Here is a 27,560-nt window from a genome sequence, read left to right as displayed (position 1 = left end):
CCCACCTGCTTTACCTTGTGCCCCACCCCGGTAAGCGCAGGGACAGGCTGGATACTGCAGAGCCTGGATTACTTTGGAGATGCGCTGCAAAGCCCTGCCTGCTGCTCTGGACTGCATGGTGGCAGAGGCTAGAGATGGTCTTCTCTGGGAACAGCAGTGCCTACCCAAGTCCCCAGGCTACAAACACAGGGCAAGAGGGGGCCAAAGAACATTCCCGACAAGAGGTTAGTTAAAACCCTGCCTACAGTGGAGAGGCAGTCTAGGCCAGGAAGCAACCAGAGTCTTATCATGGCTAGCATAGTAACTGCCCTCATCAAAGAGTGAACATAATCCTATTCATGAACAATCAGCAATGCGTGTAACTGAAACAAGTGTTTTGGATACACAAGGTCCCAACCATAGGAGATGTGTAAACCCTGGAGAATGCCAGACCCCACCCTTCCAGGCTGACCCACCCAATTGGGCTACATCCTCACATACCCCCAGCTTTCCTCCCCTAAACCCCACGAGGGTGGGGGGCTCACCTGAATGACCACCAGAGTCAGCTGGCACTGCAGCAAGAAGAGGAAACACTTGCGGATCCCGTACGTCGCATGCCTGGCCTGCAAGGAAGCACAAGCCCCCACAGGGCAATCACTGGGAGGGTACCTGCAGCAAGGAGCCCAAAGGGAGCTTATATTCACTTCACATGAAACATCCATGTAGTGATGACCTCGACCCCCCAGGAAATATTTTGGGTGGTTGAGGCAGAGTCTCTGGCTGGTCTGGGGATGGTGGGACAGGAGAGGAGAGGGTTTCCAGCTCAGCTATGGAGGATGGTAGGGGTGGAGGTGCAGAATTAAGCCTGAACCTGAACCTCTGCAAACATCTTTGCCTTTCCAGGTTTAATGCTAACTTTGCACTAAAGGCTCTTCTGCCTGGAGAGCTCCATAAGCACGTTCCTTACTCATTTTACTAAAGTCAGAATCCTGGTGCCACAATGCACTCCCTCCTCCCATTGTCCTGCTGCATCTTTGAGTAGCAGAGCTTTTACACCTGTCAGAGAACTCACTTCAAGGTCTCACCATAGACCCAAGACTATTTGCTGTGACATTCTCATGCTGACTGCCTGGCTCTCCCATGTCTGACATGCTTCACTGGAAAGGGAGAAGTCAGGTAGAATAATATCTCCTTGATGCTGGCCAAGCTGGGTATCAGCAGAGAGTGCTATGGATGTAGTTCACAAAGGGGCTGAAGAAGCTGAATGGGAGGCAGCACCACTGCTAAAATGGCCACATAAGACTCCTGCTTTGCTCTCCATGATAGACAGGTAGGATTATTAGGACTGGAAATCTTTACAGTCAGGCTGTGATTTTGGATGAATAGACAGACCATCGGCGAACCAAAGGGGGAATGTAGCAGACTCACCTGTTCTATAAGTCGGATGATACTGATGCTCTCTTCCTGGTGGAAGGATAAGGAGCAGGGCAAGCTGTTGAGCTGGCCTGAGAGCTGCAGGGGTGTAAGGTCATCTGAGACTTGTGTCATGTTAGTGCTTGTGGCGTAGCCAAAAGTCTCCCAGGAGCAGCGGGATGGATAGAGGGGATCCAGCGCTATGCTGCACAAACAACAGTGCAATGGTAAGGCAAGGCACCACCGCATGCGGAGAAAACCGTGCTTACACTAAAGATCAAGTACACAACATGTATCCACAGCATATGTAATGTGTGAATATACATCACCTATGGCTCCCTGTGAGAGTTTCAAAAGCACCTAATGGATTTTGGAGCACAAGTCCCACCTTCTTTCAATTAACACCAAGATTTTCAGAAGTGACTCAGGATTTTGGGTGCCTCAGTTCTGGGGACCCAATCTGAGGGCCCAGGGTTGTAAGAGATGGGTGCCCAGCACCTCATAAAAATCAGGCTCCTTGATGGGGTCTCATGTGATGACCCAAGATCACTTGTCAACTCTGAAACATCTTGACCTCAGTCTACAATTGATCTGACTAATCATCATGGGAGGCAGATCAGCCAATGACAAATGCAGTCTTACACTCTCAGTTTAACAGCCTGACGCTCGAGGAATCTTTGGTCAATCTTTTATCAACAGTGCAAGAAGTAATACCAATCTATTCATTGGTAATGCAATGGGCTGCAAAATGCACAAGTAATGCAAAGCGCACTCTTTGAAATGATCCTTGATACTATAAAATGTCCAACCTGGGCAAAGCAGACAGGAAGTAATACCGATACACTGCTGCCAAAAATGACTCTCACAGGTTCAACAAGTTTACAGAAACAAAGGAGTAGATAAAATGTTGTAATTTTACCTTGGAGACATTATGGTATCTGCAAGAAAGGAATTGGTGTGGCAAGAAAATTGATATAAAAACAAGGTACATCATTATTTTTCAGAATGATGGTAGTAAATTTTACCCTGTATTTGTAGTTTTTAAAACAGGGTGCTCCTAAGTCCTTTAGGCTCTTTTTAAAAAGTATCCCTTCGATCTCTAACAAATATTTAACATGTATATATCCTCTGGAACACACAGAAATCTGGCCTCAATTTAGACAGAACATTTATATGCAGACACCCAGCTGAGCACATGCATCTATTTTTGCAGCATTTACACAGAAAGCTCCCTAGTTTTTTGTAAAACACATGTGCAAAAGTAAGCATACATCTCCCAAGTGCACAAGTATGGAAATTTCCACAGACGAGCCTGCCTTGTATAGTGTAGGTCAGGTGCTTTCCACACATACCTTTAAAAAAGTGGGTCCAACTCCCCTTCCAAATAATTTATTCCCACAAACTAAGATATACTATTAAATTGATTAGTATCATTGCCAGGAGACATGAGCAATCACCCCACCCCAAGATAGGTGGTTTCAAAAACCTCTCATGGAAGAAAAAACAGGCTGGTGCTAATGGAATACACCAACTGTGAGCAGTGCAATCCGCTGTTTCCTCAGACACACGTGCAGCGCTGTGTTGCCGACCACCAGCCAGTTTGAGGAGTTCAGACCCGGCTTTCCCACCTGATGTCACTCTGCAGGAAGAGGCAGCTGTTCCGCAGGTTCGCAGAGCTCCCCAGACAGCAGGTCACCTCTCCATACTCCTGCATGATCTTGATCATCTCGCACATGGCTGCGAGAGAATGACAAAGAGACTTAATGACTTATCGTACCATGGACAAACACTGGCACAGCAGCATTTTAAATCTCCTCTCACCCTGATTTCATTTCTGGAGACAAACAATCAAACCTGTTAAAGGTTACCAGATCAATACACCTCCAGACTGCTCTTTGGAACAGAGTCCCTCAGACAACAAAGGCTAAGCCCATCAGCTTTTTGACCTTAAAAATATATGATTTGAGGTTAAAAGATATTGCCCTTCACATTTACTAGGAATTCCCCAATGAATTATAAACCAACATCAAGAACAGACCCTCCAGAACAGATCTCAGAAGCCTTATTTTAACTGTCCAAACAAACCCCTCTTCTTCCCACACTGTGTTCCCCCACCAGGAAGCTCTATGATCTAGCCTCCAATAAAGGGAAGGCAAAAATCATCCTCTCACTTCACTAAACAGTCTAGTCATTTCAGGACAGGGGTATGCAATCCAATCCTAGCTCAGCCTATGCCTTTGGAAAGAAATAACTGCTCTCCTGGCACCTTATGCACCTGCCCGTGGAGGGAAGGGGTGGAATTCTGATCCAGAGCTGCTCCAGTGCCATTTGAACCTTTGCCTCTTCTGCCTGGGGCACTGTTCCTTGAGATTGCAATTAACACGGACTTGGCCGTGGAGCACAAAGGCCTTGTTAAAAAATGTCTGGGAAATCATTTAAAATAAGGATTTTATAGAGACTTTCATGCAAGATTGAGTCACTTTACCCACATTCACAAGGAGCTTTATCTACATTTTACAGATGAAGGAACTAAGGCACTGAGAGGGGAAGTGATATAAACAAAGTCATGCATAAAGCTAGTGGCAGTCAGGTAGTCCACTAATAGCACCTGCCATAGTAGGAAATGACTTCTAGGAAGTGATTTCTGAGCCATGTAAGGAAATGATCACTGGCCCTCAGGATCTGGCCCTCAGCACATAAGACTGCAATGGAGGCTCATTCACCCAGAATTCCCCTCCCAGTTTGCTACAGGGTCTCCCCACCACTCCATGCTTTCATGACCCACAGCAACTATCTGGAAATGTTTGGCAGCTGATGTGTGGGACAGGCCCAGCCCAGCGGTCACTTACTCTCTGAGGTGCAATCGGTAAACAGGGGCACCAGCAAAGGCACGTTGTCAATGTTCTGCAGGTGAGGTCTCACCTGGTGGATCCCTCGAGGAAGTTTGGCCTTTAGAGAAAGAAGAGCGAGATTAAGATGGGAGGAGAAAATTGTAAATTAATATCAAGGTGGTGAATACAGCCCCCCAACTCCTGCACTCAAATCTCTGTGGGGCAAGATTCCTGCGATTGCAGGATCGAGCATAAGTTGCTGTCTATCCACTGTGGAGAGAGCTTGGCTTTCCTAAGAGAGTATAAAACAAGGCTCCCGCTGAAGTGTTATTTTGCAGTTCACATGCTGATTGGCCCATGCTCTCCCCCATGATTTACTATTTGCCCTTTGCAGGTGCAGCATGACCCAACAGTGGTCAGGGATTTAACTAGCGTTTGACCATCCAGCCAGAACACTAGTTCAGACACTGCATTAGGAAGAGACTGAATCCTTCAATTCAACCTGGAACACCAGACCAGGAAAACCAACTGAGTGAAGAGCTAGAGCTGCTGATCTAGCTCCTGCTACTGGAGCTCGCCTTCCTGGGCAAGAGAGAGAGAGGTTGTTTGATGCAGCGGGAGGGAGAAATGAACATGAAAAAAGGAATGAGGGGGAATGGCTCCAGCGGGAGGAAGGGGATATAAACTGAGCCAGTGAGAGAAGGGTACTTCCCCCATGCGAGTTTTTGCATGTCTGAAGGCCAAGCTCTTTGGGACTCTCCTAGTGTGTGAGCTGTCTCCTAGTGTGTGAGTGCGTGGGGAGTTGGGGTGGGGGGGGATGGTGGGGAGAAGGGGGAGGTATTTCATCCGCAACCCTGCTGAAATTTAAGATAAGTTTTCTTTTTCTAAATAGCGGCCTACAGGAGTGGTTTTAAATTTGTGTCTCTACGAGGCCAATAGAAGCTACGTGCCATCTCCCAGACTTATGAGAGCCATCAGGCCTTCTGCTGCAGAGGAGCAACATTTCCAAGTCATTGATCTGCTATGACAGCCTGCTCTGCCCAAGATTGGGAGAGGGGAGAAGTGTTTTCTGCCAGCACAGATCACCACCCACTCCCCCTCACATATACTTGGAAGAGGAAAGGTAGGGAATCCAGACGGAAAGAGACAAGCCTTGTTTCTCCTCACATCCTCCTGAGCAGTTCTGTGTATGGTCATCTCAACTCCTTAATCACCTAGCACTCTTAAACCTTCTCACTGAAGAAGGAAGAAGAGCTTGCAAAGGGGCAAAACTGAACTACTTAGTGCTGGGGGTTGTGCGGATCCTTGATGTGAAGCTGGGAAGAATCAAGAGACACAACACAAACCAATTAACAAACAAGGCTTACTTGAGTCTGCTGCTCCTGGAAAGCACCGAGGTGTTGTTCTTAACCAGAGAGTCAGTGTAGTGTGGAAAAGGAAAGATACACTCACCCTGTTGCAGTCCTCCAAGAAGCTGGGGATATCGCTGTCTGTTGGCTGAAAGCTGATGAGATCCAAGTGCCCTTCCTCTTCCATCAGCAGCAGGCCTTCCACATCATCTCGAGAGACTGAAGCGGAGAGAAAGGCAGCAGTAAAAATAAGCACAGCCCTGTCTACACTGCACCATTTCCAGCCACATGCCCCTGCAACACACACAGCACCTTCACGTGGAACTGTGGAAGCCTGGAAACACAAGCCCTGATTTTCTAGGTTAGCTGCAGTCAGATCCCACTCAATTGTTTCCTAAAATAAAATATTTTTAAATGACTAATCTGCTCAGAGGCAGATGCATGAGCCTAGTCTCTTTAATCTTTTGATACATGATCGCTCTTCTGGCTCTGCTTCCTTTCTCCTCTTCTGGGGAGAGACTGGAGAAATCACATCTAAAGTAAGGAAGAAGAGCAACTTTCAGTCAAGAGACAGACCCACGGGATAAGTCCAACACTGCAAAAAAAAACAAAAAAACAAAAAAAAAAAACCACACCACTCTGCGACATTGAGTCTCAGAGCCTAGGTCAACTGACTCAGGCTTGCGCTATGGGGCTAAAAATAGCAGTGTAGACATTCCTGCTCTGGCTTTGAGACCCACGCCCCTCACCAGGTTCCAGAGCCCGAATTCCAGCCTGAGTAGGAACACCTACATTACTATTTTTAGCCCCACAGCGCAAGCCTCACTCAGTCAACCTGGGCTCAAACATGCCCTCAACAACTACATCCAGGCTATAGCAAAAACTGGAACTGCCAATGCACAACTCCACAGTAGGCTATTGCATACACTATTATGATAGTTACGTGCACAACAGTGTGTGTGCACCCAGCTCCCATGATTGTGCATGCAACTGCAGTAAGCGTGTGCACAAATCAGCAGTTTGATTCCTAAACGGCCCCGTGAGTGCCAGAATTACCGTGACTGCACGGTACTCACACACACATTCAGGTTTGGTCTCACAGGTCTAACAAGTCAGGGCTAGATTAAGTACAGGGTTAAACAGGCCAGTCTTGGAAACAGTGAGGACCATTTGAGTAGCTTCCTAAGACCACAGTAGCGTATTTTCTTCAGGGTTATCAGTGTAGGTTTCACTGTGTTATGTACTTTTATACATGTGCTGAAGGGAGAAACTGGACAGCTCATCCTTACCAGATTCCTGGTTTCATTCTTCAGTGGGAGCCACCTAGTCACATCCCCTAACTGGCAGCTGTGGCGAGAAGCCACGGAGTCACAGCAACCGGAGCATCCTATCTTGCTTACCATACACCACATTCATTAGCTACAGGCAGATACACCCTGCCTCTGAATCATACAACCACCTTTCCTAGAGGGAAAAATCTCTCACCCTGATTCAGGTCATCATGCAAAGAACCTGCATGGCTCGGGCTGGAGGGAGGAATCTCTGACCCGGGCACATCTCCGTTGGGCGTTAAGGATATGTGGCAGTTCCAGCCAGTCTCAAGACCCATCTTTTCAGCAAAGACCTGGGGGAGAGCACACAAGATTTTACAGAGCTGATGCAGGGACCAGTGCTTTGGGGTCAGTACCTACAGATGCCCCCTGACAAGCATATGCCACTGAGACCTATTAGGCAGCTGGGTAGGGTTACTCTCAGATTGTATGGGGATGAACTCTTCAGTCAGTCAAGGCAGGGGCCATGCAAGTTCAGAAAGGGATACAGCAGAGGTGTGGCCTACCTTGCTCTTGAGCTCATCTTCCAGGGAAAAGTAGACAAAACGAATACAGGCACTGACCAGCCCATCAATGAGGCGGACAATGTCAAGTCGGGCCTGGTACTGGGATGAGACCATTCCCATGAAGATCTGGCCACTCAGAGCCTGAATACAATCCTCCTTCTCCATCACTTCCCCGATCCCTTCTTCAGACATGCAAGCAACACGCAATCACATTGAGACACAAACAACCACACGTGTGCGCACACACAGACACAGATTACGAGACATGACCACGTGGAGACAGGCACCCATATGAACAAAAACATGCAGACACACATGTACAGATGGACAGGTGGATAGACACCCATTTACCCAAACACACACAGTCACCAAAGGAGTTTCAAACACCCCAACATACAGCCGAGAACACAGTGCAAAAACACACACAGCATGGGAAGGAAGAAAATAAAACAAAGAATGCTAGTCAGTTACAAGAAAGGGGTGGGGAGGGCACAGTACATGTGCTGCATAATGTACACATATGCATTTTAAGTACATCATACTATGCTTAAACAACACAGCAAGTGTCTGGTGGAAGTGGACAGCCATGAAACTGAAGGGGAGTTGATCTCAAGTAATTGGATCAAACAAGTTCTCTCTAGGGACGCTGTAGTGGCTCCAGAAAGACCTGTTAAGGATTTAGACTGACAGGATTCCTTCACCAGATCAGGCTGTGATTAACGTGACCTTGATGCAGTACACAGTAAGGGATCCTGGTGTAGCATGAGAAATTGTACAATGAAACATTGTATAATTGCTAATTATGCCTCCCAACTCCCATGTGAAGCCATGTTACCTCATTTTACAGAATGGGGAACTGAGGCACATCGGGGTTAGCGCCGCAGTTTTCCAAAGGAATCAAAGGGAATTAGGCACTTCCTGACTCCTTTGAAAAACCCATCATAAGTAACTTGCATAAGACTGCACAGATGCAAAGTCAGGAACAGAACATAAAGAGTCCTGAGTCTCAGTCCCCTGCTTTAATAAATTAGACCACCCTCAAGTGTAACTATTGTCTTACAAATTTAGGTAATTTTATGATAGAAATACACTTGCCAGCAGCATAAGTAATTATTTCCCTTTAAGGGAATGCTTAGATCTCAATTTCCAACCACTGCTTTGGAGAGCAAAGCTGCTACAGCTTTAGACCGATTGGGAACTAGAGACCCAGCTCAGCAATACATCCCACAAGAGGAGGAGAGAGACGTACCATCAGAACTCCAGCTGTTCCTTCTGCTGCTCTGTTTGATGGGTGTAGTCCCAGGAAGGTCACAGGATGTGAAGATGGCATTCTGTCCAGGGACCTGCACCAGTTCTATGCACTTGCCATTGAGCTGGGAGGACAAGGCACAGTGCATTGGCTTGTATGCAAAGGCAGAGCAATAGCCTGAGAGACATGCTCGCTGGTAGAAATCCAACACTTTCTTCCTACATGGAAGACACAAGATAATACCAAAAGCTATCAGAGGCATGCTGCCATTCTGACACCAGTATAACCTCTGGGAGCTCAGGGCTGGAGGAAATCACCAATGCAAGTTTCCTGGACCACTCCCTGTAAGTTTGTTTCTAACACTGATCAGAGACTAGTCTAAAGAGACCATTCCTTATAGCTTGTATCCTTTGAGCTACAGCCACTAGAGGGAGACCTGAGCGTCTGAGCATCCTGTAAGGGGCAGCAATGCACCCACACAGCAGGTGAACAGACAAACTAATGTAGCATATTTGTGATGGAATTGGAGCTGCCTGTGATCATTTATGAACACTAGATGTGTCATGCAGTTGTCTGATTATTGCCAGGGGGTTCCTTGCATGAGTACTTTGGGTTAATTCACCAGCAAGGCTGTTTACTTGTGAGTAGGAAGAGGGCAATAGGCCAGATAACACTTATCAGCAAACAGGGGGTGGACAATGCTGGAGCCATTGGCTGTGATGCAGACCTCACTGAACAGGTTTCCCCAGGCAGATCTCAGCCCGTCAGGGGCACAGGGAGATCAGAGGACTCATGGGGGTTTAAAGACACACACTTCTCAAGGGAGAGACAGGGCTTCTGAGTAAATGTGAACCCAAACTTCAGAGGTCAGAGGGATCTGGGGTAAGATAGGCCCACCCAGCCTTTTAGCTCAGATAGATATGCATACAGACAACTTATTGTTTTAAAAACCCATTTCTCATGTTACGCTGTGCTCCACTGTTAAGATTAAACAATACGTTGTTTTAAGAAGACTGTTTTGGGTCACACTACTCATCACTGGTCACAGCTCCTGAAGAAAAGAACAGCAGAGAGCTGAATGCAGTTGGACCTGCTGAGCAATCATGGTTGGCACACACCCATACAGGATGCTGTAGCATCACAGGATTCTACCCCGGAAGGCAAAGGCTCAAGACCTAAGAACTGGAAGGCGTGCACTCAGAGAGAAAGGAACGAGAGGTGCAGCTAGCACGGAACCCTGACAATATTATATAGATTTGCATGGTGCAGTGATACAAAGCCAATGCAAGTTGAACAAAGAGCCCCCCATCATAGTACACCAGTGGTGCAGTTCCAAACAGCTGCGTTTAAAGGCAGATTGTCAACACGCAGTCATTGGAGTAGCTTAAAATTCCATGCTTGTTTTGAATTTGTAGTGGTAACATTAGGCTGGTCCAGAACTACTCAACACAGAGTTTTTAAGCAATGCCTCATAAAAGAAATATTCAAAAAAGTAACAGGTCTGAATGCCTGAAAATAGCGAGAGACACTAGCACAATGTAATGCAGGCCAACAAAACAAATCAGGACTGATCTGTCAAATGACAAAAGGTGACAGTAATGGCATAGGGAGCACCAAATCCACCCCAGCAAGATACCACTAATAGCTGGAATGTACCACTCCTTGTATGCAGATATAGGACTTCCCAGAGATAACCGATCAAAATCCTATTGCTACCATCACTGAACTTGCTTAGGATTCTTGGGCATACTTTACAGTAACGTTCCATTTATAAACAAATTATAAAGGGTTTATAAATGATGAACAAAAGTCTTAATAAAGGATTGGTAAATTGTTAGAGTCCAACGGATCAATAGATTGCTTATAACCATGTAACCCCTTTTAACGATGTGCTTATAACCAACTACAGACAACTCACATTTATAACATGCTTATAACAGCTATTTATCACTTATAAATAGCTTATAAAGTATTGTTATGTGGAGCCTTAATATAAACATAATTCTCTCCAGTAATTAATTTTAAACCAGTAACTCCTGTATGTCAATGAGGTAAGGCCACCCACCTGTCAGAGCCGGAGAGGGGGTAGATATCAGCACCATCCCAAAAGTCTGTGCAGGCCTCAAGAATGATGTCAGCTGTCCCGTGAGAAAGCATCTGCTCAGTGCCTAGGGGGAAAATGGGTAGGTGTCTCACCTGTACATTCCCAGCCAAGGGATTTAATTCCAATGGCTTGTTTGACAGTTAAAAACTACAGAGTATCCCACAATAAGACAGAACATCCTGATCTGCCCAATACATCCCCACTGGCCATGTCAAGAATGTGTCAGCCACAGAGACTGTTCAAGAGGAGATGATGTATGTTTGGCTGCTCTTTGCCTGGCTATAAGTTAACTGAGCTAGTGGTAAATTGTGGACCAGGTAGCCAGTTCCAGTACCTCTCCCCTTACACTGCAATGATCTTTCTCCTGCAGAAAAGTGAGGACCAGGTTGCTTCTGTATCCAGTACCCCTCCAAATCAGGGTATAACCAGGAGTAATGGAGTCATGAGATGAAACTAAGTAAAGAGAAATTTGAGTTGAATAGCAGGGGATAATTTAACAGTGAAAGCCTGTTAATAGACTGGAGTCTATTAGATTGGAGGCAGCATGGACTAGAGGTTAAGGGCATAGGACTGGGACTCAGGAGACCTGGGTGTTCTATTCACTGGCCTGGCAAGTCACTTCACCTCCCTGTGCCTCAGATAAGGATAGTGACCTCCTTTGTAAAGCACTTTCAGATCTACGGATAAAAAGCACTGAATAAGAGTGAGGTATTATCATCATCATCACTATTCCACAGAATAAGTTGGGTGATTAATGGTCATTGCCTGGGGCATTTAAAACGAGGCTGGACGAAAGCTCTAGAAGACATACTGCAGAGAACAACCCCTCACACTGACCAGAAGAGGAGCCAAGATTCCTTAATGTCCATGATCTTTTAGGTCTTTCCATCTTTTCCAATTCTACTATACTTTAAGGCTGAACAATAACCTGTAACTCATCCTGCTGGGCCTGGGTGTTCCAGGGTGTCTCAGATCATCATGTGATTTTCACTTATCTGGTACAAGACCAGGGCACGGTAGGTAGATAAGAAGTCAAGGATGGAGGGGCTGCCTTCCCTCCAAAGTTCCTATCTCTCATTATCTCATGTGGAAACATTAACATTACATGCACATAGCATTCACTGTCAAGGTTAATTTGATTCCCTCCTCCAGCTGCTCTGTGACTGCCCCCAATGGTTTCAAAGCTGATCTAAAGAGAGAAAAAAATGACTTCCAAAAAGCGAGTCCAAAGACTTCTTGCAGGCATTGCTGCTGAGTGCAGACACTCATGCTAGCCAATGAGGTCAAGAGCCAAGAATATCTGTTCATGCAAATCAGGCAGGGGACCTTCATGAATACTTGAGGATTTTCCAAAACATACCAGCTCTCTGCTTTGTACTAAAAATAGACACCACAGGCTGAATTTATCAGCATAACAAACATCTGAACGCAATAGGAGCAGAATGTGAAAGAGACTGCTTGTTAGAGGAACACAATGGACAGCTCGTGTGAGGTTTGGGTTAATTTTACTGTAAAAACCTTATATCCTCACCATAGTGGCTGTATGGTCAGATAGCCTCTGCTGTGAGCAAAAGGGCAGGAGATTCCAGCTGACCCCTGCAAAGTCCATGCCTGGTATACAGAGTAGGAACTGGTGGGCGAACACACATCAGCAGCTACACTTCTGCTTTCCATCCTACATAGTTTCTGTTCAGCATCAACAGCACCTTGCACAGCCCACCCTGCTGGCACTCTGTAGAAGTTAATGCCAGCGACACAGTTCATGTACCACTCCAATCCGTGCTGCGGTGGCATTGATTCCAATGTCATTGATGGCACTGTGAGCTAAACCTGCCCAAAGCTGGGATTAGTAAATCACAAGGTTAGTAACAGAAATGGGATTCTGCTAAACCAGGGGCCATTGTTCACTCTGGCTTTTCCCCTACAATCCTCACCTAAGCCACAAATCAACATCCATGTAATACTCACAGCCTATGCCTTACACAAACCTCTCCAGGGACCAGAAATAGAACCTACAAAGACATACAGATCAGATGCCTCATGGCACAAGGAAACAACTAAAAAAAAACCCTAGGCTATAACTCTAGGTAAATTAACAACCTGACCTGGGAACATGGCTATTAGCTAATGAGCAGTGGGATCGTTTAGAAATGGCTAAGGATGGGTATTAAACACTGTGACTGTTCAGTATTTACATGTATGCCCTGCCAAATTACGCTGATTTACAAAGCATGAGACTCCTCACTAGGCTCCTGGCAGTAAACTGGGTAAAATCCCTGCTCCCACCGGTACTGGGAGTGGGAGAGGAGGTGCTCCTGGTGGCTGGCTGTAGTCAATACTGAATTCATGCTATTTTCTTCTAGGGCTAGAGATAGAGGCTAACTGAGCAGCAGTGAGTCTGCTCAAGTGAGCCAGATCACTCTTTGCATTGGATATGGGCTTGTGTTAAAACACTTCCTAAACAAAAGGTTCCCAGCAGCAATCCCAACTTCCAGCACTGGTGCAGCAATCAAAATAAGACTATGCAAAAATTAAGATTTTTAACTACAACAAGGGAAGATGGAGGCAGTACAGGCCATTGGGTCATTTCACTCCAGAAGCATGTGAATCCTTACTCACCTCCAGTTACTGTGGATTTGGGGTGAAAAATGTCAGATTAACAGGGACATATTTCACTAAACAAGACAAGGGAATCTAGAGATGGGTTATGTACTATTTCTGCTCAGGGTACATAATTTACTACCTGTCCACCTTTGGTTTCCTTACAGAGGTCTCATTATGGTGTATGGATTCAAACATTCATTCCAAGATTTTTAAAGCCAAAAGGGGCCATTATGATCTAGTCTGACCCCCTGCATAACACAGTCCAGAGAATTTCACCCAGTAATTCCTGCACCAAGCTCATAATTTCTGGTTGACCTAGAGCGTAATTTTAGAAAGCCATACAACCTTGATTTAAAGGCTTCAAGTGATGAACAATCTACCACATCCTTAAGAAAATTATTCCAATGGTTAATTACCGTCACTGTTAAGATTCTTCTTACAGTTCATTCTAGACAGCATTATTACGGTCACTCACACACACACACACGTATATCTGAACCCTCTAGGAAAAAAAACTTTTAAAACTTAGGAAATGAAGTTAGAATGAGGCAAGATTAAAGGTAGTTCCCTATATTGAGAATCCCAGCAGTCAACTCTGACCACCACATTTCAAAGCCTTTCCTATAAAGACAAGATGACAGCAACTGGAACAAATATAAAAATAATCTTCCCAGGTCAAGGTGTGAGATTAACTGCTGGACAGAAGGATATGGTTTACTCCCAGGGCCTTTCAACTCTGTACAGTATTGATTTCACTGGGACAACAAAGTCTGTGTATAGACAAACAGGAAACTCCTCTTGTTCTGCTTTTCCAGGACACAGACACACAAAAGATCATTAATACGTTGGATATAACATTAGCCAGAACCAAATTACAAAGGTTATTCACAATCCTCATGCTTCTGGGCAAGAGCAGGTCACACACTAGGGTCAGGAAGAAATTCCTCCCAACATGTTATAGCACTACACAGTGACGTGTGTTACCAAGAAGTTTACAGCTTCCTCTTTAGCAGTTGGTATTGGCTGCAGGTAGACACAGGATATCAGTCTAGAGCAGGGGTGGGCAAACTTTTTGGCTCGAGGGCCACATCTGGGTATGGAAATTGTATGGCAAGCCATGAATGCTCAGAAAACTGGGAGCTGGGGTGCAGGAGGGCATGAGGGCTCCAGCAGGGGGTGCGGGCTCTGGGGTGGGGTTGGGGATGAGGAGTTGGGGGTGCAGGAGGGTGCTCCGGGCTGGGACTGAGCGGTTCAGAGGGCGGGAGGAGGATCAGGGCTGGGGCAGGGGGTTAGAGCAGGGAGGGGGTCAGGCTCTGGGTGGCACTGATCTCAAGCAGCTCCCAGAAACAGCAGCATGTCCCCTCTCCAGCTCCTATGCAGAGGCATGTCCAGGCAGCTCTGAGCGCTGCTCTGTGCACAGGCGCCGCCCCTGCAGCTCCCATTGGCTGCAGTTCCCAGCCAATGGGATCTGCAGGGGTGGCGCTTGGGGTGGAGGCAGCATGCGGAGCCCCCTGGCTGCCCCTATGCGTAGGAGCTGGAGTGGGGACATGCCACTGCTTCCAGGAGCCGTTTGGAGTGGTGCAAGCCCCTGACCCCGCTCCCTGGTTGGAGCGCCGGAGCGGAGCAAGCCCCAGACCCCAATTCCCAGTGGGAGCTCGAGGGCTGGATTAAAACATCTGGAGGGCCAGATGTGGTCCCCAGGCCATAGTTTGCCCACCTCTGGTCTAGAGGGAGCCTTGGTCTGTTCTACTCTGGCAATTCCTAGGCTGTTTTTGAGACTCGCAAAATACTCCATTTCCCCTCCCCTACTATATCCAACACCTATACCCAAGAGAAGGGAGGCAGCCTTACTGGTGGTGGTGTCCTTAACGAAAAGGCTGATCATGTGACTCAAAGGTGGTCTCCTCTTGGTGATGGAAGAGAGTTTTCCCAGTACTGTCTCCTTCACCATCTCATCAGTCGGCAGGCGGTACAGGGCCAAGTGGTTCTCCTGCTTGAAAAGCTCTTTGGCTCCGGGTGTGAAACCTGAAACATGAATGTAAAGGGGAGAAAGATTAGACACAACCCAAAGTAAAATGGAGGAGATCTCACTTTGCTGCTCCCCTCCATCCCCTGGCTGCAGTCATTCTGATATCTTCCCAGCAACAGCATCCACCAGAAACCAAGCCAGTGACATTCTGTAGCCCCAGTGTGTGCTAACAGCCAGGCAACAGAGGTTACGCTTACCTAGCTGAATTGCCTGCATTCTACTATGTGCATACACTAAAATGCTTTGAGATCTACTGATGAGATGTGCTATATATTATTAGTGGAGTCCTTACCACTCCTGATTCATTTAAGAGAAGGAGAGCAATTTAGAAGAACAAGCATAGGACAAGAGGTCAGAAACTCTCAAATGTTAATTCTGGCTCTGCCACTGACTCATTGTGTGACCTAGGACAAGTCATTTAACATTCCTGTGCCTCACTCTTAAATGGGGACATTGATACTTATCTACCTCACAAGAGTGGGATGCGGATTATGAAGTACTGAAGATGTGAAGTGCTACATATTACTTCTGGCTAACCACTGCCAGTTTCTCTGTAATACACATAAGCCTAAACATTCGCACTGACAAAGACGTCAGAGGAGCAATTTGTCCGTTCTTATTGGTCATTCTTTATCCACTGTGGGGCAAAAAGCTTCTTCATCAGCACTGCTGCTGTCCATAACACTGAAGGATTTGAACTAGAACTTTACCAAATTTAGCTTGTGTTGGCTGGGAAAACTCTTAGCCATGAATGTCACTCAATGACTGTAGCACCGTGTCTGAACCTGTCCGCAGTGAACTCTCCAATGACACTGGCAACAAGTCTGATGTCAAACCTCTGAGCATTGACCCAAAGAGAAAAGATCAGAGTCAGATCTGAACTCCAGCTTTCCAACTAACAAAGAGGTACCATTCTGGTACTCTCCCAGTATTCAGCTGGCTCAGTAAGACTACCATGAAAGCTTGCTACCATTTCTCAGCTGTCTCCTTGTTTGGTTCTTCCTTACCTATTAGCCTGGCAAACTCACAGAGCCCCCAGGGCACATGGACAGGCAGCACGGCATTGTGGGTCTCCTGGAGGGCAATGTTGCAGAGGTGGTCAGAGAAGCGGCATAGGCGCTCCGTCACACTGGCATTGCAGAGGTTGAGCAGCACATTCAAGCCCAGAGGCTTCAGGGAAGTTAGGTGCATCTGCCAGTTGGAATCGTCGAACTGGATACAGGAGGGGTTCTGCTGGTCCTGGGACAGGCTGAGCATTTTGAGGTGGTAGTCACACACGAAGTCTTCAGCCTCACAGGCCAGTCCCTCACTGTCACCGCCAGCCTGATCAGACATGCAAGAAAAACTTGGTTAGTTATAATGGAACGTAGTTGCTAGAGATGCTTCAATTCCCATCCCAAGCTTAGTATCCCTTAGCAGAAGAGAGAGTCCCAGATATAACAGGGAAGATTAACAGGCCATTGCTTCCTCCACTTATCAAAAGTAGCAGCTTCCTTAGTTCTACAGTCTGAGATTCTCCAGAGGAGTAAAAACAATGTTTTTTAATGGTCTAAATTCTAAGGGAGGAAAATGAATGAGTATGTGATGAGGGAATGACTACTGTAAAGGGCCCGGGGGCTTTTCCAGGGAGATTAAACTACTTTCTAGTAACACATTTAGAAAAATAAATATTAAGTTCCTGATCCTTCCCACACTGAAATCTGTGGGAGTTTTACCATTGCCATAAGTGGGAGTATGAACAAACTCAGAAGATAACCAGGGAAAGAACTGTAGGATTGATCTTAAGATGACAGAAGTTTGAGGGATGGGGATGAAGTCTCCTAAGAAGAAGGTGGCATGTAACATTCCCTGAATGCACAAGAATATATCTGAGCGTCCTCATCATAGACACTAGCAACAGGTACCTCCTTTAGTTCTGTCCTTAAAAGAACCAATCCTTCCCAGGGGAAAGGGGCCTTCAGTAAAGAGAATGCTTTTCTTCTCTGGAAAAGGACATGCAGCCCATGCTAAAGGATGTGCAAGGGGAATGAAGTGAGATTCTTCCCTGATTCCTTCCCCTTACAATTCAGCAACTGAAGCAGGCAACACTTGACAGAAACACCGACATTTCTTTGTGAGCCCTGCTTAAGCACCAAGCCCATTACCAGTCAGGTGACAGGGGCCAGGCATGAGTCTTTTATTGCACTGTAGACATACCATTAGGGTCATAATTTGTCACTAGAAGATACTATGCCCAACTTTCCCCTTGCTTACACTGGGGTAGTTCAGGAGTAACTCCACTAAAACCCATGGAGCTACAGTGATGTAAATTCAGAATAACAGAGCACAATCAGTACATATGAGTGGCCAGTATTACCAGTCAATTAGTACTTAATGAAAACTAAACTTTGTTAATTTGGCCTTGGGTTCTTTTGTTTTTGACTTCATGAAGTATTCACAATCTACTGCTGGTTTTGTGAACATAGTTATTATTATTTATTTGTATCATCATAGCACATGGGCCCTATATGTACAATTATTCTACATCTACCATAAATGAACACTTGGCATGCTACAGGTAAAGTATCCATTACTGGTATTCGGTATTCAAGGTCAGAAACTGGTCACCTGTTACATGGTTTAGATTCTGGTCCCTGACTGACTAAGTAACATTTTTGATAGAAGACTATGGAATAATGCTTTTCTAATAGAATTCTTTGTCAGTTTCAGTATTTATGTATATTTCTTGACTGCCTGGTGATCAATCAAATACTCATGAATAATGAAAAGCAGTAACATATCAAATTTGAACCATGTGTTTAAAAAACTGTCTTCATCAATTGACCAGTTCTCTGGGATGCAGACCACGGATATTAGTCTATTAGTCTAAATCATGAATGATGTAAAGAAAGTGAATAGAGAAGTGTTATTTACCCCTTCACGTAACACACAAACCAGGGGTCAACCCAATGAAATTAATAGGCAGCAGGTTTAAAGTAAATATAAGGAAATACTTCTTCATACAACACACAGTCAACCTGTGGAACATGTTGCCAGGGGATGGTGCGAAGGCAAAGATATAACTGGGTTCAAAAAAGAAGTAGATAAGTTCATGGAGGACAGGTCCATCAGTGGTTGTTAGCCAAGATGGTCAGGGATGCAAACCCATGCTCTGGGTGTCCCTAAGCCTCTGACTGCTAGAAGTTGGGACTGGATGACAGGAGATGGATCACTTGATCAACTGCCCTGTTCTGTTTATTCCCTCTGAAGCACCTGGCACCAGCCACTATTGGAAGATACTGGGCTAGATGGTTGGACCCAGTGTGGCCGTTCCCATGTACCACACAGGCATGTCTGCCAGAGGTCTGACCCAAACCAGCAGTTAGTCTAGCAGAGAGCTAGCATCACTGGGATGCTGAAGAGGAGACTCCTCACAACCTCTTCTCTCCTCTAGAGCAATCAGTACTACTAACTAAATCCTCAGACTTTGAAAAGGGCTCCTTTAAATGAACAGCTCTCCTTACCCCACAGAAAGAGGGGAAATCCAAAGGTGTGGGAGCTAATAGGATTACAGTGCTGGCTGTAACTTGCTGTCTAATGTCTCTGCCAAGCACTCCTGAGTATAATGTTATTTTGGCTGAAGAGCCATCTTCCCATCCACAAGGCCAGCAAAAGGCACAGAGTACAATGAGATTCAGCTGCTCCTTTCCTTACTTAACTCACACAAATCTGCTAGATTTTGCCATTCTCTAACTCAAATCCGGGGGTGGGTGGGTAGGGCTCTTTCTCCTCTCGACGCAGCCTGTCCTACAGCTCACTGAGAGGCTGACTGCATCCATTTTTGCATACCTTACCTGGGTTGCCTCCTCCTCACCACCCTCTGTGTCTTTGCTGAAGCTCACATTGGACCCCGAGGGATGCTTGCTTCTACTGTTTGGCTTTCTGTGGACATGGACGTCAGAAGATTTCGGCGTGTCACTAGACCAGTCGTTCCTCTCTTGTTCATTGGCAACGTGGACCATATCCATCATGGGACCAGAGAGCAGAGCATCCCTCTCATGGGGCTAGAAGAGAGCAAGGAGGTGAACAGTAATGAGGCACTTATGGGATGGAATGGAAAATCCCCACTACTGATTTGCATGATGCCAAGCCTATTCTATCGTGGGATGGATTTGGGTAGCTGGGGGTGGAGCAGCTTCTGGCCTCTACTGAAGAGGACTGGACAGGACTCTCTTTGGAGGAGCAGGTCCTCACCATTCCTTAATCATTCAAGCAATGACACTCTCCTCCAGGAGCTCAACATTTGCTTTTCTATACCATTGCAAGCCCTGCCAGATCATGAACTGAATCTAGTTGCCTGGCAGGTAGTGCTAAGGCTGCCAGCCACGCCATGCTGAAAGCAAAGCATCACTTTGTTGATGACCCATCCCTCACCTCCTCGTCCATCTCTGGGTGGCAGAAGGAGCGCGTGGAGAGTTCATCCGTCAGGTCTTCATGGCTATCATGAGGAGCTTCCACCTTCCCACTGAAGAACAGAACAGTCTCTGGACTGGGATTTGGCCAGGATAGAATCCCCTGCTTGTCTACACAGCAAAGCACCTAAAACACCCCAAGACATCCCGCAACACCCCCCAAAATACAAACACCCAGTGAGTTAATGTCTAAAATATATATTCACTGAAACAAACAGCAGAAGGCTTGGGTGGGTTTTCAGATACAAAGTTGGACAGAAGTCCCTTGTTAAGCAAAACTCTTGTCTTGAGAGAGCATTCTGAAAGCATGCCCAGGTGTACTGAGCACAACTTGGTTCCATCTGGATTAATGGTCACTTAATGAAAGTTTCATTTAGGACCTATTAAAACTAAGCATGAAATCCATAAGCAGGAGGCAAGTCTTGTACCTATTTTACAGACTAGTACACCAAGGCTCAGGGAGATCAAGAGTTTTTTGTTTTTTTTAATGTCATTGGCAGAGCTAGGAATAGAACAAGAGTATGACCTGGGCTTAAGCTACCAGACCACACTGAATGTCCTCTAAACCACTGTCTTTACTAGAAGTGTGCTTCTGGGAGGATAGGTGCCCATTTGGTTTAAAGACAGTTATAATTAGGCTAACGCTCATGCTGTCATATGGGTGTAATTCATAAAGTGTAAAAAAGCAGAAAACGGATGAGAGCATAAAAATTGGATGGGAAGAGATGTTGAATCCCAGCGATAATAGAACATGGCAATATTCTAAACAAAAAGAGCTCTCAGCCATACACACAGCTGTTTGCATTGCTTCACACTGACACTGCAGACATTCTAGGCTTCCGAGTGAAAATCCTGGAATCTTATTATGTAGATGTCTAGCTCTTATATAGCGCTTTTCATCATTAGACCTCAAAGCACTTTACAATACAGGTTATAAAGCCCGTGCAAACCCAGGAGACTAGAAACCCCACAAGACCTTTACTCAGAACGCTGTGAATGGAGCACCTACAACCCTGTTTCTTAGGGGATTTTCACAGTGATTGAAGAGAGCAAGGAGTCCCATTTAGGTATCCTCCTTGTGATAACCTAGTGATACTCACAGTGACGGATCCCAGGCTGTGAAGTAAGCTGGAGGTGAAGCTGAGTGTTGGAGACTTGCCTTTTAAAACACACAGAAAGTGGCTCCAGATACAACGTATCATTTCCTGTCAGAGAAGCAGACCACAGGTGACAATTCGCTGGGGAGAGCCTGGGTGAGGAAGGGGGAGGAGGGGTGTGTGAAGTTAACAAACATGCTTATAGGTTTGAATCAAAGAGACCCTGTGAAACAATCCATTGCCAGGGGGACAGGATTTTAAGTGTGAGTAGGTTAAGGTTTTCAAGGGCAAGGGCACTCCCCCTGCTGAATGCAAACAGCAAATATGTTCCTTGAACAGGGATTCTGCTGGGGCCATCACAGTCTTTCCAGAAAATACAGGTGGAAATTTTGAAGGGGTTTCACCTCAGTTAACTTGGTGCTGCCTCTTGGAATCTTTTTTCTAAACAATATGCTCAGATACTTTGATGAAAGGATTTCAGTGCCCCACCACATGCCTGTTAAACCCATTTCCAGATGGGACAACTGAAGCACTGAGGTGCAATGACTTGCCCAAGGTAACCTAGTGAGTCAGGAGTCTGGGTTCTATTTCCTGCTAGAACCATTGCCTCCCGATCCAATTTAACTAAAAGTCAAATCTATGAACAACTGAAGGAAGGGTTGCATGAGAGAAATACTACAACCTAAACGTGCTGCTGTCACAGGCAACCTTAGTCTCCCACAGGAGCACTATCCCAAACAGAGGCTGGATGACAGAAGGCTAACACATATGGGCTCATCTCTGCAAATCTGGGATCCACTCCCAGCCTCAGCACTGTGTGTTTCCTGTTCCCAGCCAAACTGGGTCTGAATTTGATGTTGAGCTGCAAGCTTTAAATGCATTTCTGGATTGCTACCACTTTGCATCACTTCTCCCGTGCTTCAACTCCTCCAGTGCTCAGAAACTATGTTGATAGGGGCCATGTACAAACCTAGACAGATTAAATCTCACCATGGTTGTAGTCAGAAATGCAGACAATATTTAATTTAAAACAAAAAGAAAAGGCCATGTTTAATCCAGACACTTTCTTACAGCCAAGATCTTCACACAGAAGCAGAAAAAGGGAACAGATCTATACACGAGGGAGATGACCTCAAGTCATTACTTTTTAACTGCTCAAGCACTGAATTGCACAGCTCAGCTGAAGGATGAACTGGCATAGGAAGGTAAGAAAACGTTCAGAGAGAGTGATATGTGTGGGGGCTAGCAGTGGCAAGGGAAGAGACTGAGCCTGCTGACATTTGGGATTTTCTAATTAGCCTTGGGAATCCCTCTACTTCCCCAGGGAAATGGAAATCCTAACGCCAGATGAGGCAAGACATTATCCCCTGTTTCATCTGGGTGATATAATTTGAAGAGGGGCTGGATCCAGACAGTTCCTTTGAAGGTTTTCTTGCTCTGGTTTGGGAAGTGTTAGTAATGTACACAAACTTATTAAGAAGCTGGTGAAGCAGGATCAGGCTTTCATCCCAAATGACCCACTCTCCTCTCTTCATATTTCGCCTCTGCCAGGGCTCCAGTCTTGCTGCTACTTCCCATCTCCCTGTTCACTAGTTTTGATTGGATAACGGTTTTGTTTTTTAAGATAAGCTAAATTCTGCCCCAGCCTCCTGCTATGTACCCATATTCTTTGACCAGTTATTTCACCTGTGGAGCAACAGTGACCAACAGGACTTGAAACAGAAGCTTTCTCCAAGACAGGAAAGCTTGGTTTCAAAACCTCAGCAAAATTCTAATTCATGGCAACCTGAAGGGTACAAGCTGGACCACCTGTGTCACATTTAGCTCAACCCTGGCTAGTAGAGCCATTTCTAAATGAGGAGGTGTGTGGGAAAGACATCCAACCTGCAAGCAGAGCAAAATAAAGCAGCAAACAAAGAGTGCCAGCAGGCATCTGCCACCAGCAGTGAAGGTTTAGGGACTAGCAGGAGACCACAGAGGGAGAAAGGAAAGGATCTTATGGAGCTCGCAGTGAAGTAGAAAGAGAACGGAAGACTGGTAAAAAATAGTAACAACAATACCTGAGAAGATACCATCTCTGTGTAGCTGCTGAGAGTGTCCTCTGAAAACTTAGCCAGCTGTAGCAAGAGAAAAGACCAGTTACTATCAGTGTGCTCAGAAATGGTACATGAGAAGTGTCCCTCTCTGAATACTGTGAATTCTGGGAGGTAAAGGGAGGGTCCTACTCTCTATTGCCATACCAGAAGAGACAGATGGTCCATCAAATCCAGTAACTTGTCTCCAGTGGTCCACGTTATTATTTATCGGTTAATGATAAGCACCATGCTTGGTGCTGTACAGGACATGGATGAACACAAGGTCCTTGCCCTGAAAAGCTTACAGACTAAAGAGACAGATTACACCAGTTAGACGCACTAGGACGCAGCTCTTTCTTAGGCTGATATTTTGAGGCAGGAGGAGGCAGTGTTTGAACTGATCTGGACTGGGTGAAAGCAGGGAGCTTTAAGAAGGGATTGCAAAGGTAGGCAGCTGTAACACCAGGGACATGGAGAAAGGAGGCAGAATGAAAGGGGCTATAAGATAGGAAATTAAATCAGAGATGTCGGTGGGATGGAATCATGCAGAGCTTGGAAGGGGAGGGAAAGTTATAGATGACAATTTTACGACTCAATGTCTTGCATCCAACGAGAGGGAATTCTCATCTTGACAGAAAGAGGAACAACTCACAAAACTGAAAAAAACAGCGGTTGCAAGTGTAAACAGAATGAAGTCCCAATCAGTAATACTTCCACTTGATCCAATTTCACAAAGTTAAAACACACATATGAGCCAAATAGCTGGGAGAAAATTTACATAGAGCAATGTGAGGGATCATTTTGAAGGGTTTAAGAACTTTTTAATAAATACCCAAAAAGCTACAATCAAGAAACAAAAGGTACACTGGTTAGAAAACCAGCCTGGCTTAGAAGCAAAGTGAAAACAATAATAAAAAATAAAAACAATACATAACAGATGGAAAAAAGAGGAAACTGACAGCAATGAATAAAAATTAGAAGCTAGAAAATGTAGAAAGTTGATAAGGAAATGAAAAGGACACATGAAGAAATCTATAGCCAACAGTAACAGACAAAAAGGATTAGGGTTTGGGGTTTTTTTTGAGTTAAGCATATCAAGAACAAAAGGAACCATGACAATGGTATCAGTACATTACTAGATGGGAATGATAGAATTGTCAACAATAATGAAGAAAAGGAAAGAAAAAGGAAGAAGTGTTTAATAAATATTTCTGTTCTGTATTTGGGAACAAGCCAGATGATGTATTCATATCATGTGATAATGATGAAATACTTTCCATTCCAACATTAACTAAGGAGGATGTTAAACAGCAGCTACCAAAGACAGACATCTTTTATCTGGAACTGCTGATTTACTTGCAGCCAAGAATTTTAAAAGAGCTAGCCAAGGAGCTCTCTGGACCATTAATGTTGATTTTCATTATGTCTTGGAACACAAGGAAAGTTTCAGGACTAGAAGGCTAATGTTGTGCTAATACTTAAAAATGGTAAATGGGGATGACCCAAATAATAATAGGCCTGTCAACCTGACTTCAAACTGGCCCCAGTAAATGAAGTAGGTCCAGCACCCCTCTGCCAGAGCAGGTGCTCTAATTTGGCCAATTAAGAGGGTGGCGGCAGCACCTGGGGGCTATAAAGGACCAGGGAGAGAGACATGGTGAGTCAGGGGAACCTGAGAGCACAGACCAGTGGAGCAAAGAAAAAGGGCAGGCGCTGAGAGCTGCCAGAGCCAAAAAACTAACTGTGGTTCCTGAGAGAAGGCTGAAGGCAGGGGAGCAGCAGCAGGAGTCGCTTGGTGGCTCTCAGAGAGACAGAGCCGAGGGCTGGAGGCAGGAGAGCAGAAGAGGAGTTTATTTGATGACTTCTCCAGGGCTGGACTCAGAGGAACCATGAGAGGGCCAAAGAGAGTGAGGGATGTTCCCCTGATGACGACGATCTCCCAGGAGAGCGGCTGTGGGAGTTCCCACTGGGAAGAGTGGGATTTTAAGGACTATATACACTGGATGTGGGAAATGGACTGTTTGGAATTTTTGTTGGGCAATAATTAACTGTGTTTTGGTAATAAACTGGCTCCAAGGAGGGGTATTATTTAAGCAAAAGAGCCTGAAGTGGATTTACTGGAGACTCTGAAAAGGGAAATTGAGGCAGATGTGCCTGTCATGCCACAGAAGGCTGCTCCAGACAGGCCATTCTGTGACAGGGTGTTATAGGACTGGATTAATGAAGAATTATGAGGGTAATATAATTAATGCTATCAACAAGGGTTTATGGAAAACAGACCCTGTCTAACTTGATATAAATTTTTGACTAGATTACAGGTTTGGTTGCTAAAGATAACAGTATTGATTTAATATATTTAGACTTCTGTAAGGCATCTGACTTGTACAGCACGACATTTTTATTAAGGAACTAGAACCAACACCAATATGGGCACACATTACATGGATTAAAAACAGTCTAACTGATAGGTCTCAAAATGTAACTGTAAACAGGGAATTATCATTGAGAGGCTGTTTCCAGTAGGGTCCCACAGAGATTGGTTCTTGGCCATGTGCTATTTAAAAATATTAAATATGGCCTGGAAGAAAATGAAGTCATTACTGATAAAGTTGGTCAATGACACAAAGATTGAGGAGTGCTAAATAACGAAGAGGACAGATCACTGATACAGAGCGCTCCGGATCACTTGGTAAACTGGGCACAAGCAAACAATATGCATCCCTATATGGCCAAATGTAAAGTCATACATCTAGGAACAAAGAACATAGGCCATATTTTCAGGCTGGGGGACTCTAGCCTGAGAAGCAGTGACTCTGAAAAAGACTTGGACGTCATGCTGGACAACCGGCTGAACATGAGCTCCCATTGTGACACTGTAGCCGAAAGGGCCAATGCAATCCTTGAATGCATAAACAGGGAACACGAAGTAGGAACAGGGAGGTTATATTACCCTGTGTTTGTATCTGGTGCAACCGCTGCTGGAATATTGTCTCCAGATCTGGTATCAACAATTCAAGAAGGATGTTAAAAGTTGGAGAGGGTTTAGAGAAGAACCAAGAAAACACCCCTTACAGTTAAAGGCTTGAGGGACTGTATTTAGCTTAGCAAAGAGGGGTAACTTGATCACAGTCTATAAGTAGCTACATGTGGAATAGAAATTTGAATGCTCCATTTAGCAGAACAAGGTATGACAAGGTGAGGCTGGGTAAATCTGAACTAGAAATGAAATTAAAAAAAAAAAGTTTCTTAACACTGAAGGTAAATAACTATTGGAACAACATGCCAAGATTTCTGGTGGGTTCTCCACTAGCATTTCTTAAATTACATTTGGATGTTTTTCTAAAAGGTATGTTCTACTTCAACCACATCTATGTGACTTGAAGCCAGAATTAATAAAGGAAAATCCTATGTCCTGTCTTATGAAAGAGGTCATACTAGAAGATGACCACAGTGGTCCCTTCTGGCCTTAAGATCTATTAGCTTGAACTCGATGGAAAGGGGAAAGGCAGCAGTGGAGGGAGCAGAGTTACATGATCCAGCTGACAGAGAGGAAGAGGGTCTTAACTGCTTTGTTCTGAATGGAGTAGAGGGAAGAAAGGTGGGAATGGAGAGGCCAAAGAAGAGGCTGCCCTAGTCAAGATCAGAGTGAAGAAGGCCTGAACAAGCTTTGTGACTGTAGGGACATGGAGGAAGGATCATATTTGAGATGTCATGGGGAAAGAACTGGCAGGATTTGGCAAACTGCTTGGACATGTGGGGAGAAGAGACAGGAGACAGAAAAGGACACACCCAAGGCATGAGCTTGGGTGATAGGATGGAGGTGCCAACTGCAATGAAGAAGGGAAGACAAGGACCTCCTATTTCACCATGCCAGAGAATCAAGGGCAGAAGCTGAGTGATGCTGACAGTGAGCATGCAGAGGGGAAACCACTAAAAGGAGATGGTGAGGGAGCATTTGGATGCAACGGATGCAGTATCTGCCTCATTCTACACCAGCACAGGATGCAGGTGACTCCCACTGACTTCAGTGTAAGTTCTGCATATCCTGTAGGGAGAAGAATAGGCACCAGGAGAATATGGGGACATTGAGTCTCAGGGAGCACAAGGAGGTATTCCGAGCAATTGTGTCAAAGGCAGAAACTTCAAAACAGATGCTTGAGAAGAAGATAAACACACCATAGTGCACCTGGCTAAAGCCATCAGGAGCAGGTGCATGAGGAGGTACTCCCACATCCATTGAAAAAAATCAGCTTATATCTCAGAAAGTTCAGGATCAGAACCCACCAGCCTCTCCAAGAAAAACTGCTAACCCCTCTCTGCCCTTATGGGAAATAACCCTCACCTCCTTAGTTCCTATTCCACTTCAGGGAGCATTCCTGTAATCTGACCCCCAGCATTTCAAGTGGCAGCTCCCAGATCCCATGGGGAATAACAGCGGTTAAAAAGAGGACATCATAACACCCAGCCACTCCAATTCACTAAAGGTTCCTTTGTTCTGGCTATTGCATCACATTTGTCTCAGTTTAGACTCCCACTAAGAGG

The 27,560-nt window shown here is 45.4% G+C and overlaps 1 protein-coding gene across 2 annotated transcripts in view; it reads right to left on the bottom strand.

Moving 5' to 3' along the window:
- Positions 1-27,560, bottom strand: part of TMEM94 (transmembrane protein 94) — a 95,512-nt gene that overhangs the window by 8,899 nt on the left and 59,053 nt on the right. For both annotated transcript variants that reach the window (XM_077833050.1, XM_077833051.1), the window contains 15 exons: positions 23,004-23,060; positions 20,947-21,051; positions 19,809-19,973; positions 19,229-19,438; positions 16,403-16,718; positions 15,218-15,391; positions 10,724-10,826; positions 8,659-8,876; positions 7,410-7,591; positions 7,058-7,196; positions 5,676-5,791; positions 4,242-4,341; positions 3,021-3,129; positions 1,408-1,597; positions 525-602 (listed from right to left, as the gene is read on the bottom strand). In XM_077833050.1, coding sequence (XP_077689176.1) covers positions 525-602; positions 1,408-1,597; positions 3,021-3,129; positions 4,242-4,341; positions 5,676-5,791; positions 7,058-7,196; positions 7,410-7,591; positions 8,659-8,876; positions 10,724-10,826; positions 15,218-15,391; positions 16,403-16,718; positions 19,229-19,438; positions 19,809-19,973; positions 20,947-21,051; positions 23,004-23,060 — 2,262 coding nt within the window. The remainder of the gene's footprint in view (positions 1-524; positions 603-1,407; positions 1,598-3,020; positions 3,130-4,241; positions 4,342-5,675; positions 5,792-7,057; positions 7,197-7,409; positions 7,592-8,658; positions 8,877-10,723; positions 10,827-15,217; positions 15,392-16,402; positions 16,719-19,228; positions 19,439-19,808; positions 19,974-20,946; positions 21,052-23,003; positions 23,061-27,560) is intronic.

This window comes from Eretmochelys imbricata, chromosome 14 (genome assembly GCF_965152235.1).
Source record: "Eretmochelys imbricata isolate rEreImb1 chromosome 14, rEreImb1.hap1, whole genome shotgun sequence".
Taxonomy (NCBI): domain Eukaryota; kingdom Metazoa; phylum Chordata; order Testudines; family Cheloniidae; genus Eretmochelys; species Eretmochelys imbricata.
Note: the sequence above shows the minus strand (reverse complement) of the source record. Positions and strands in the feature narration are given on the sequence as shown.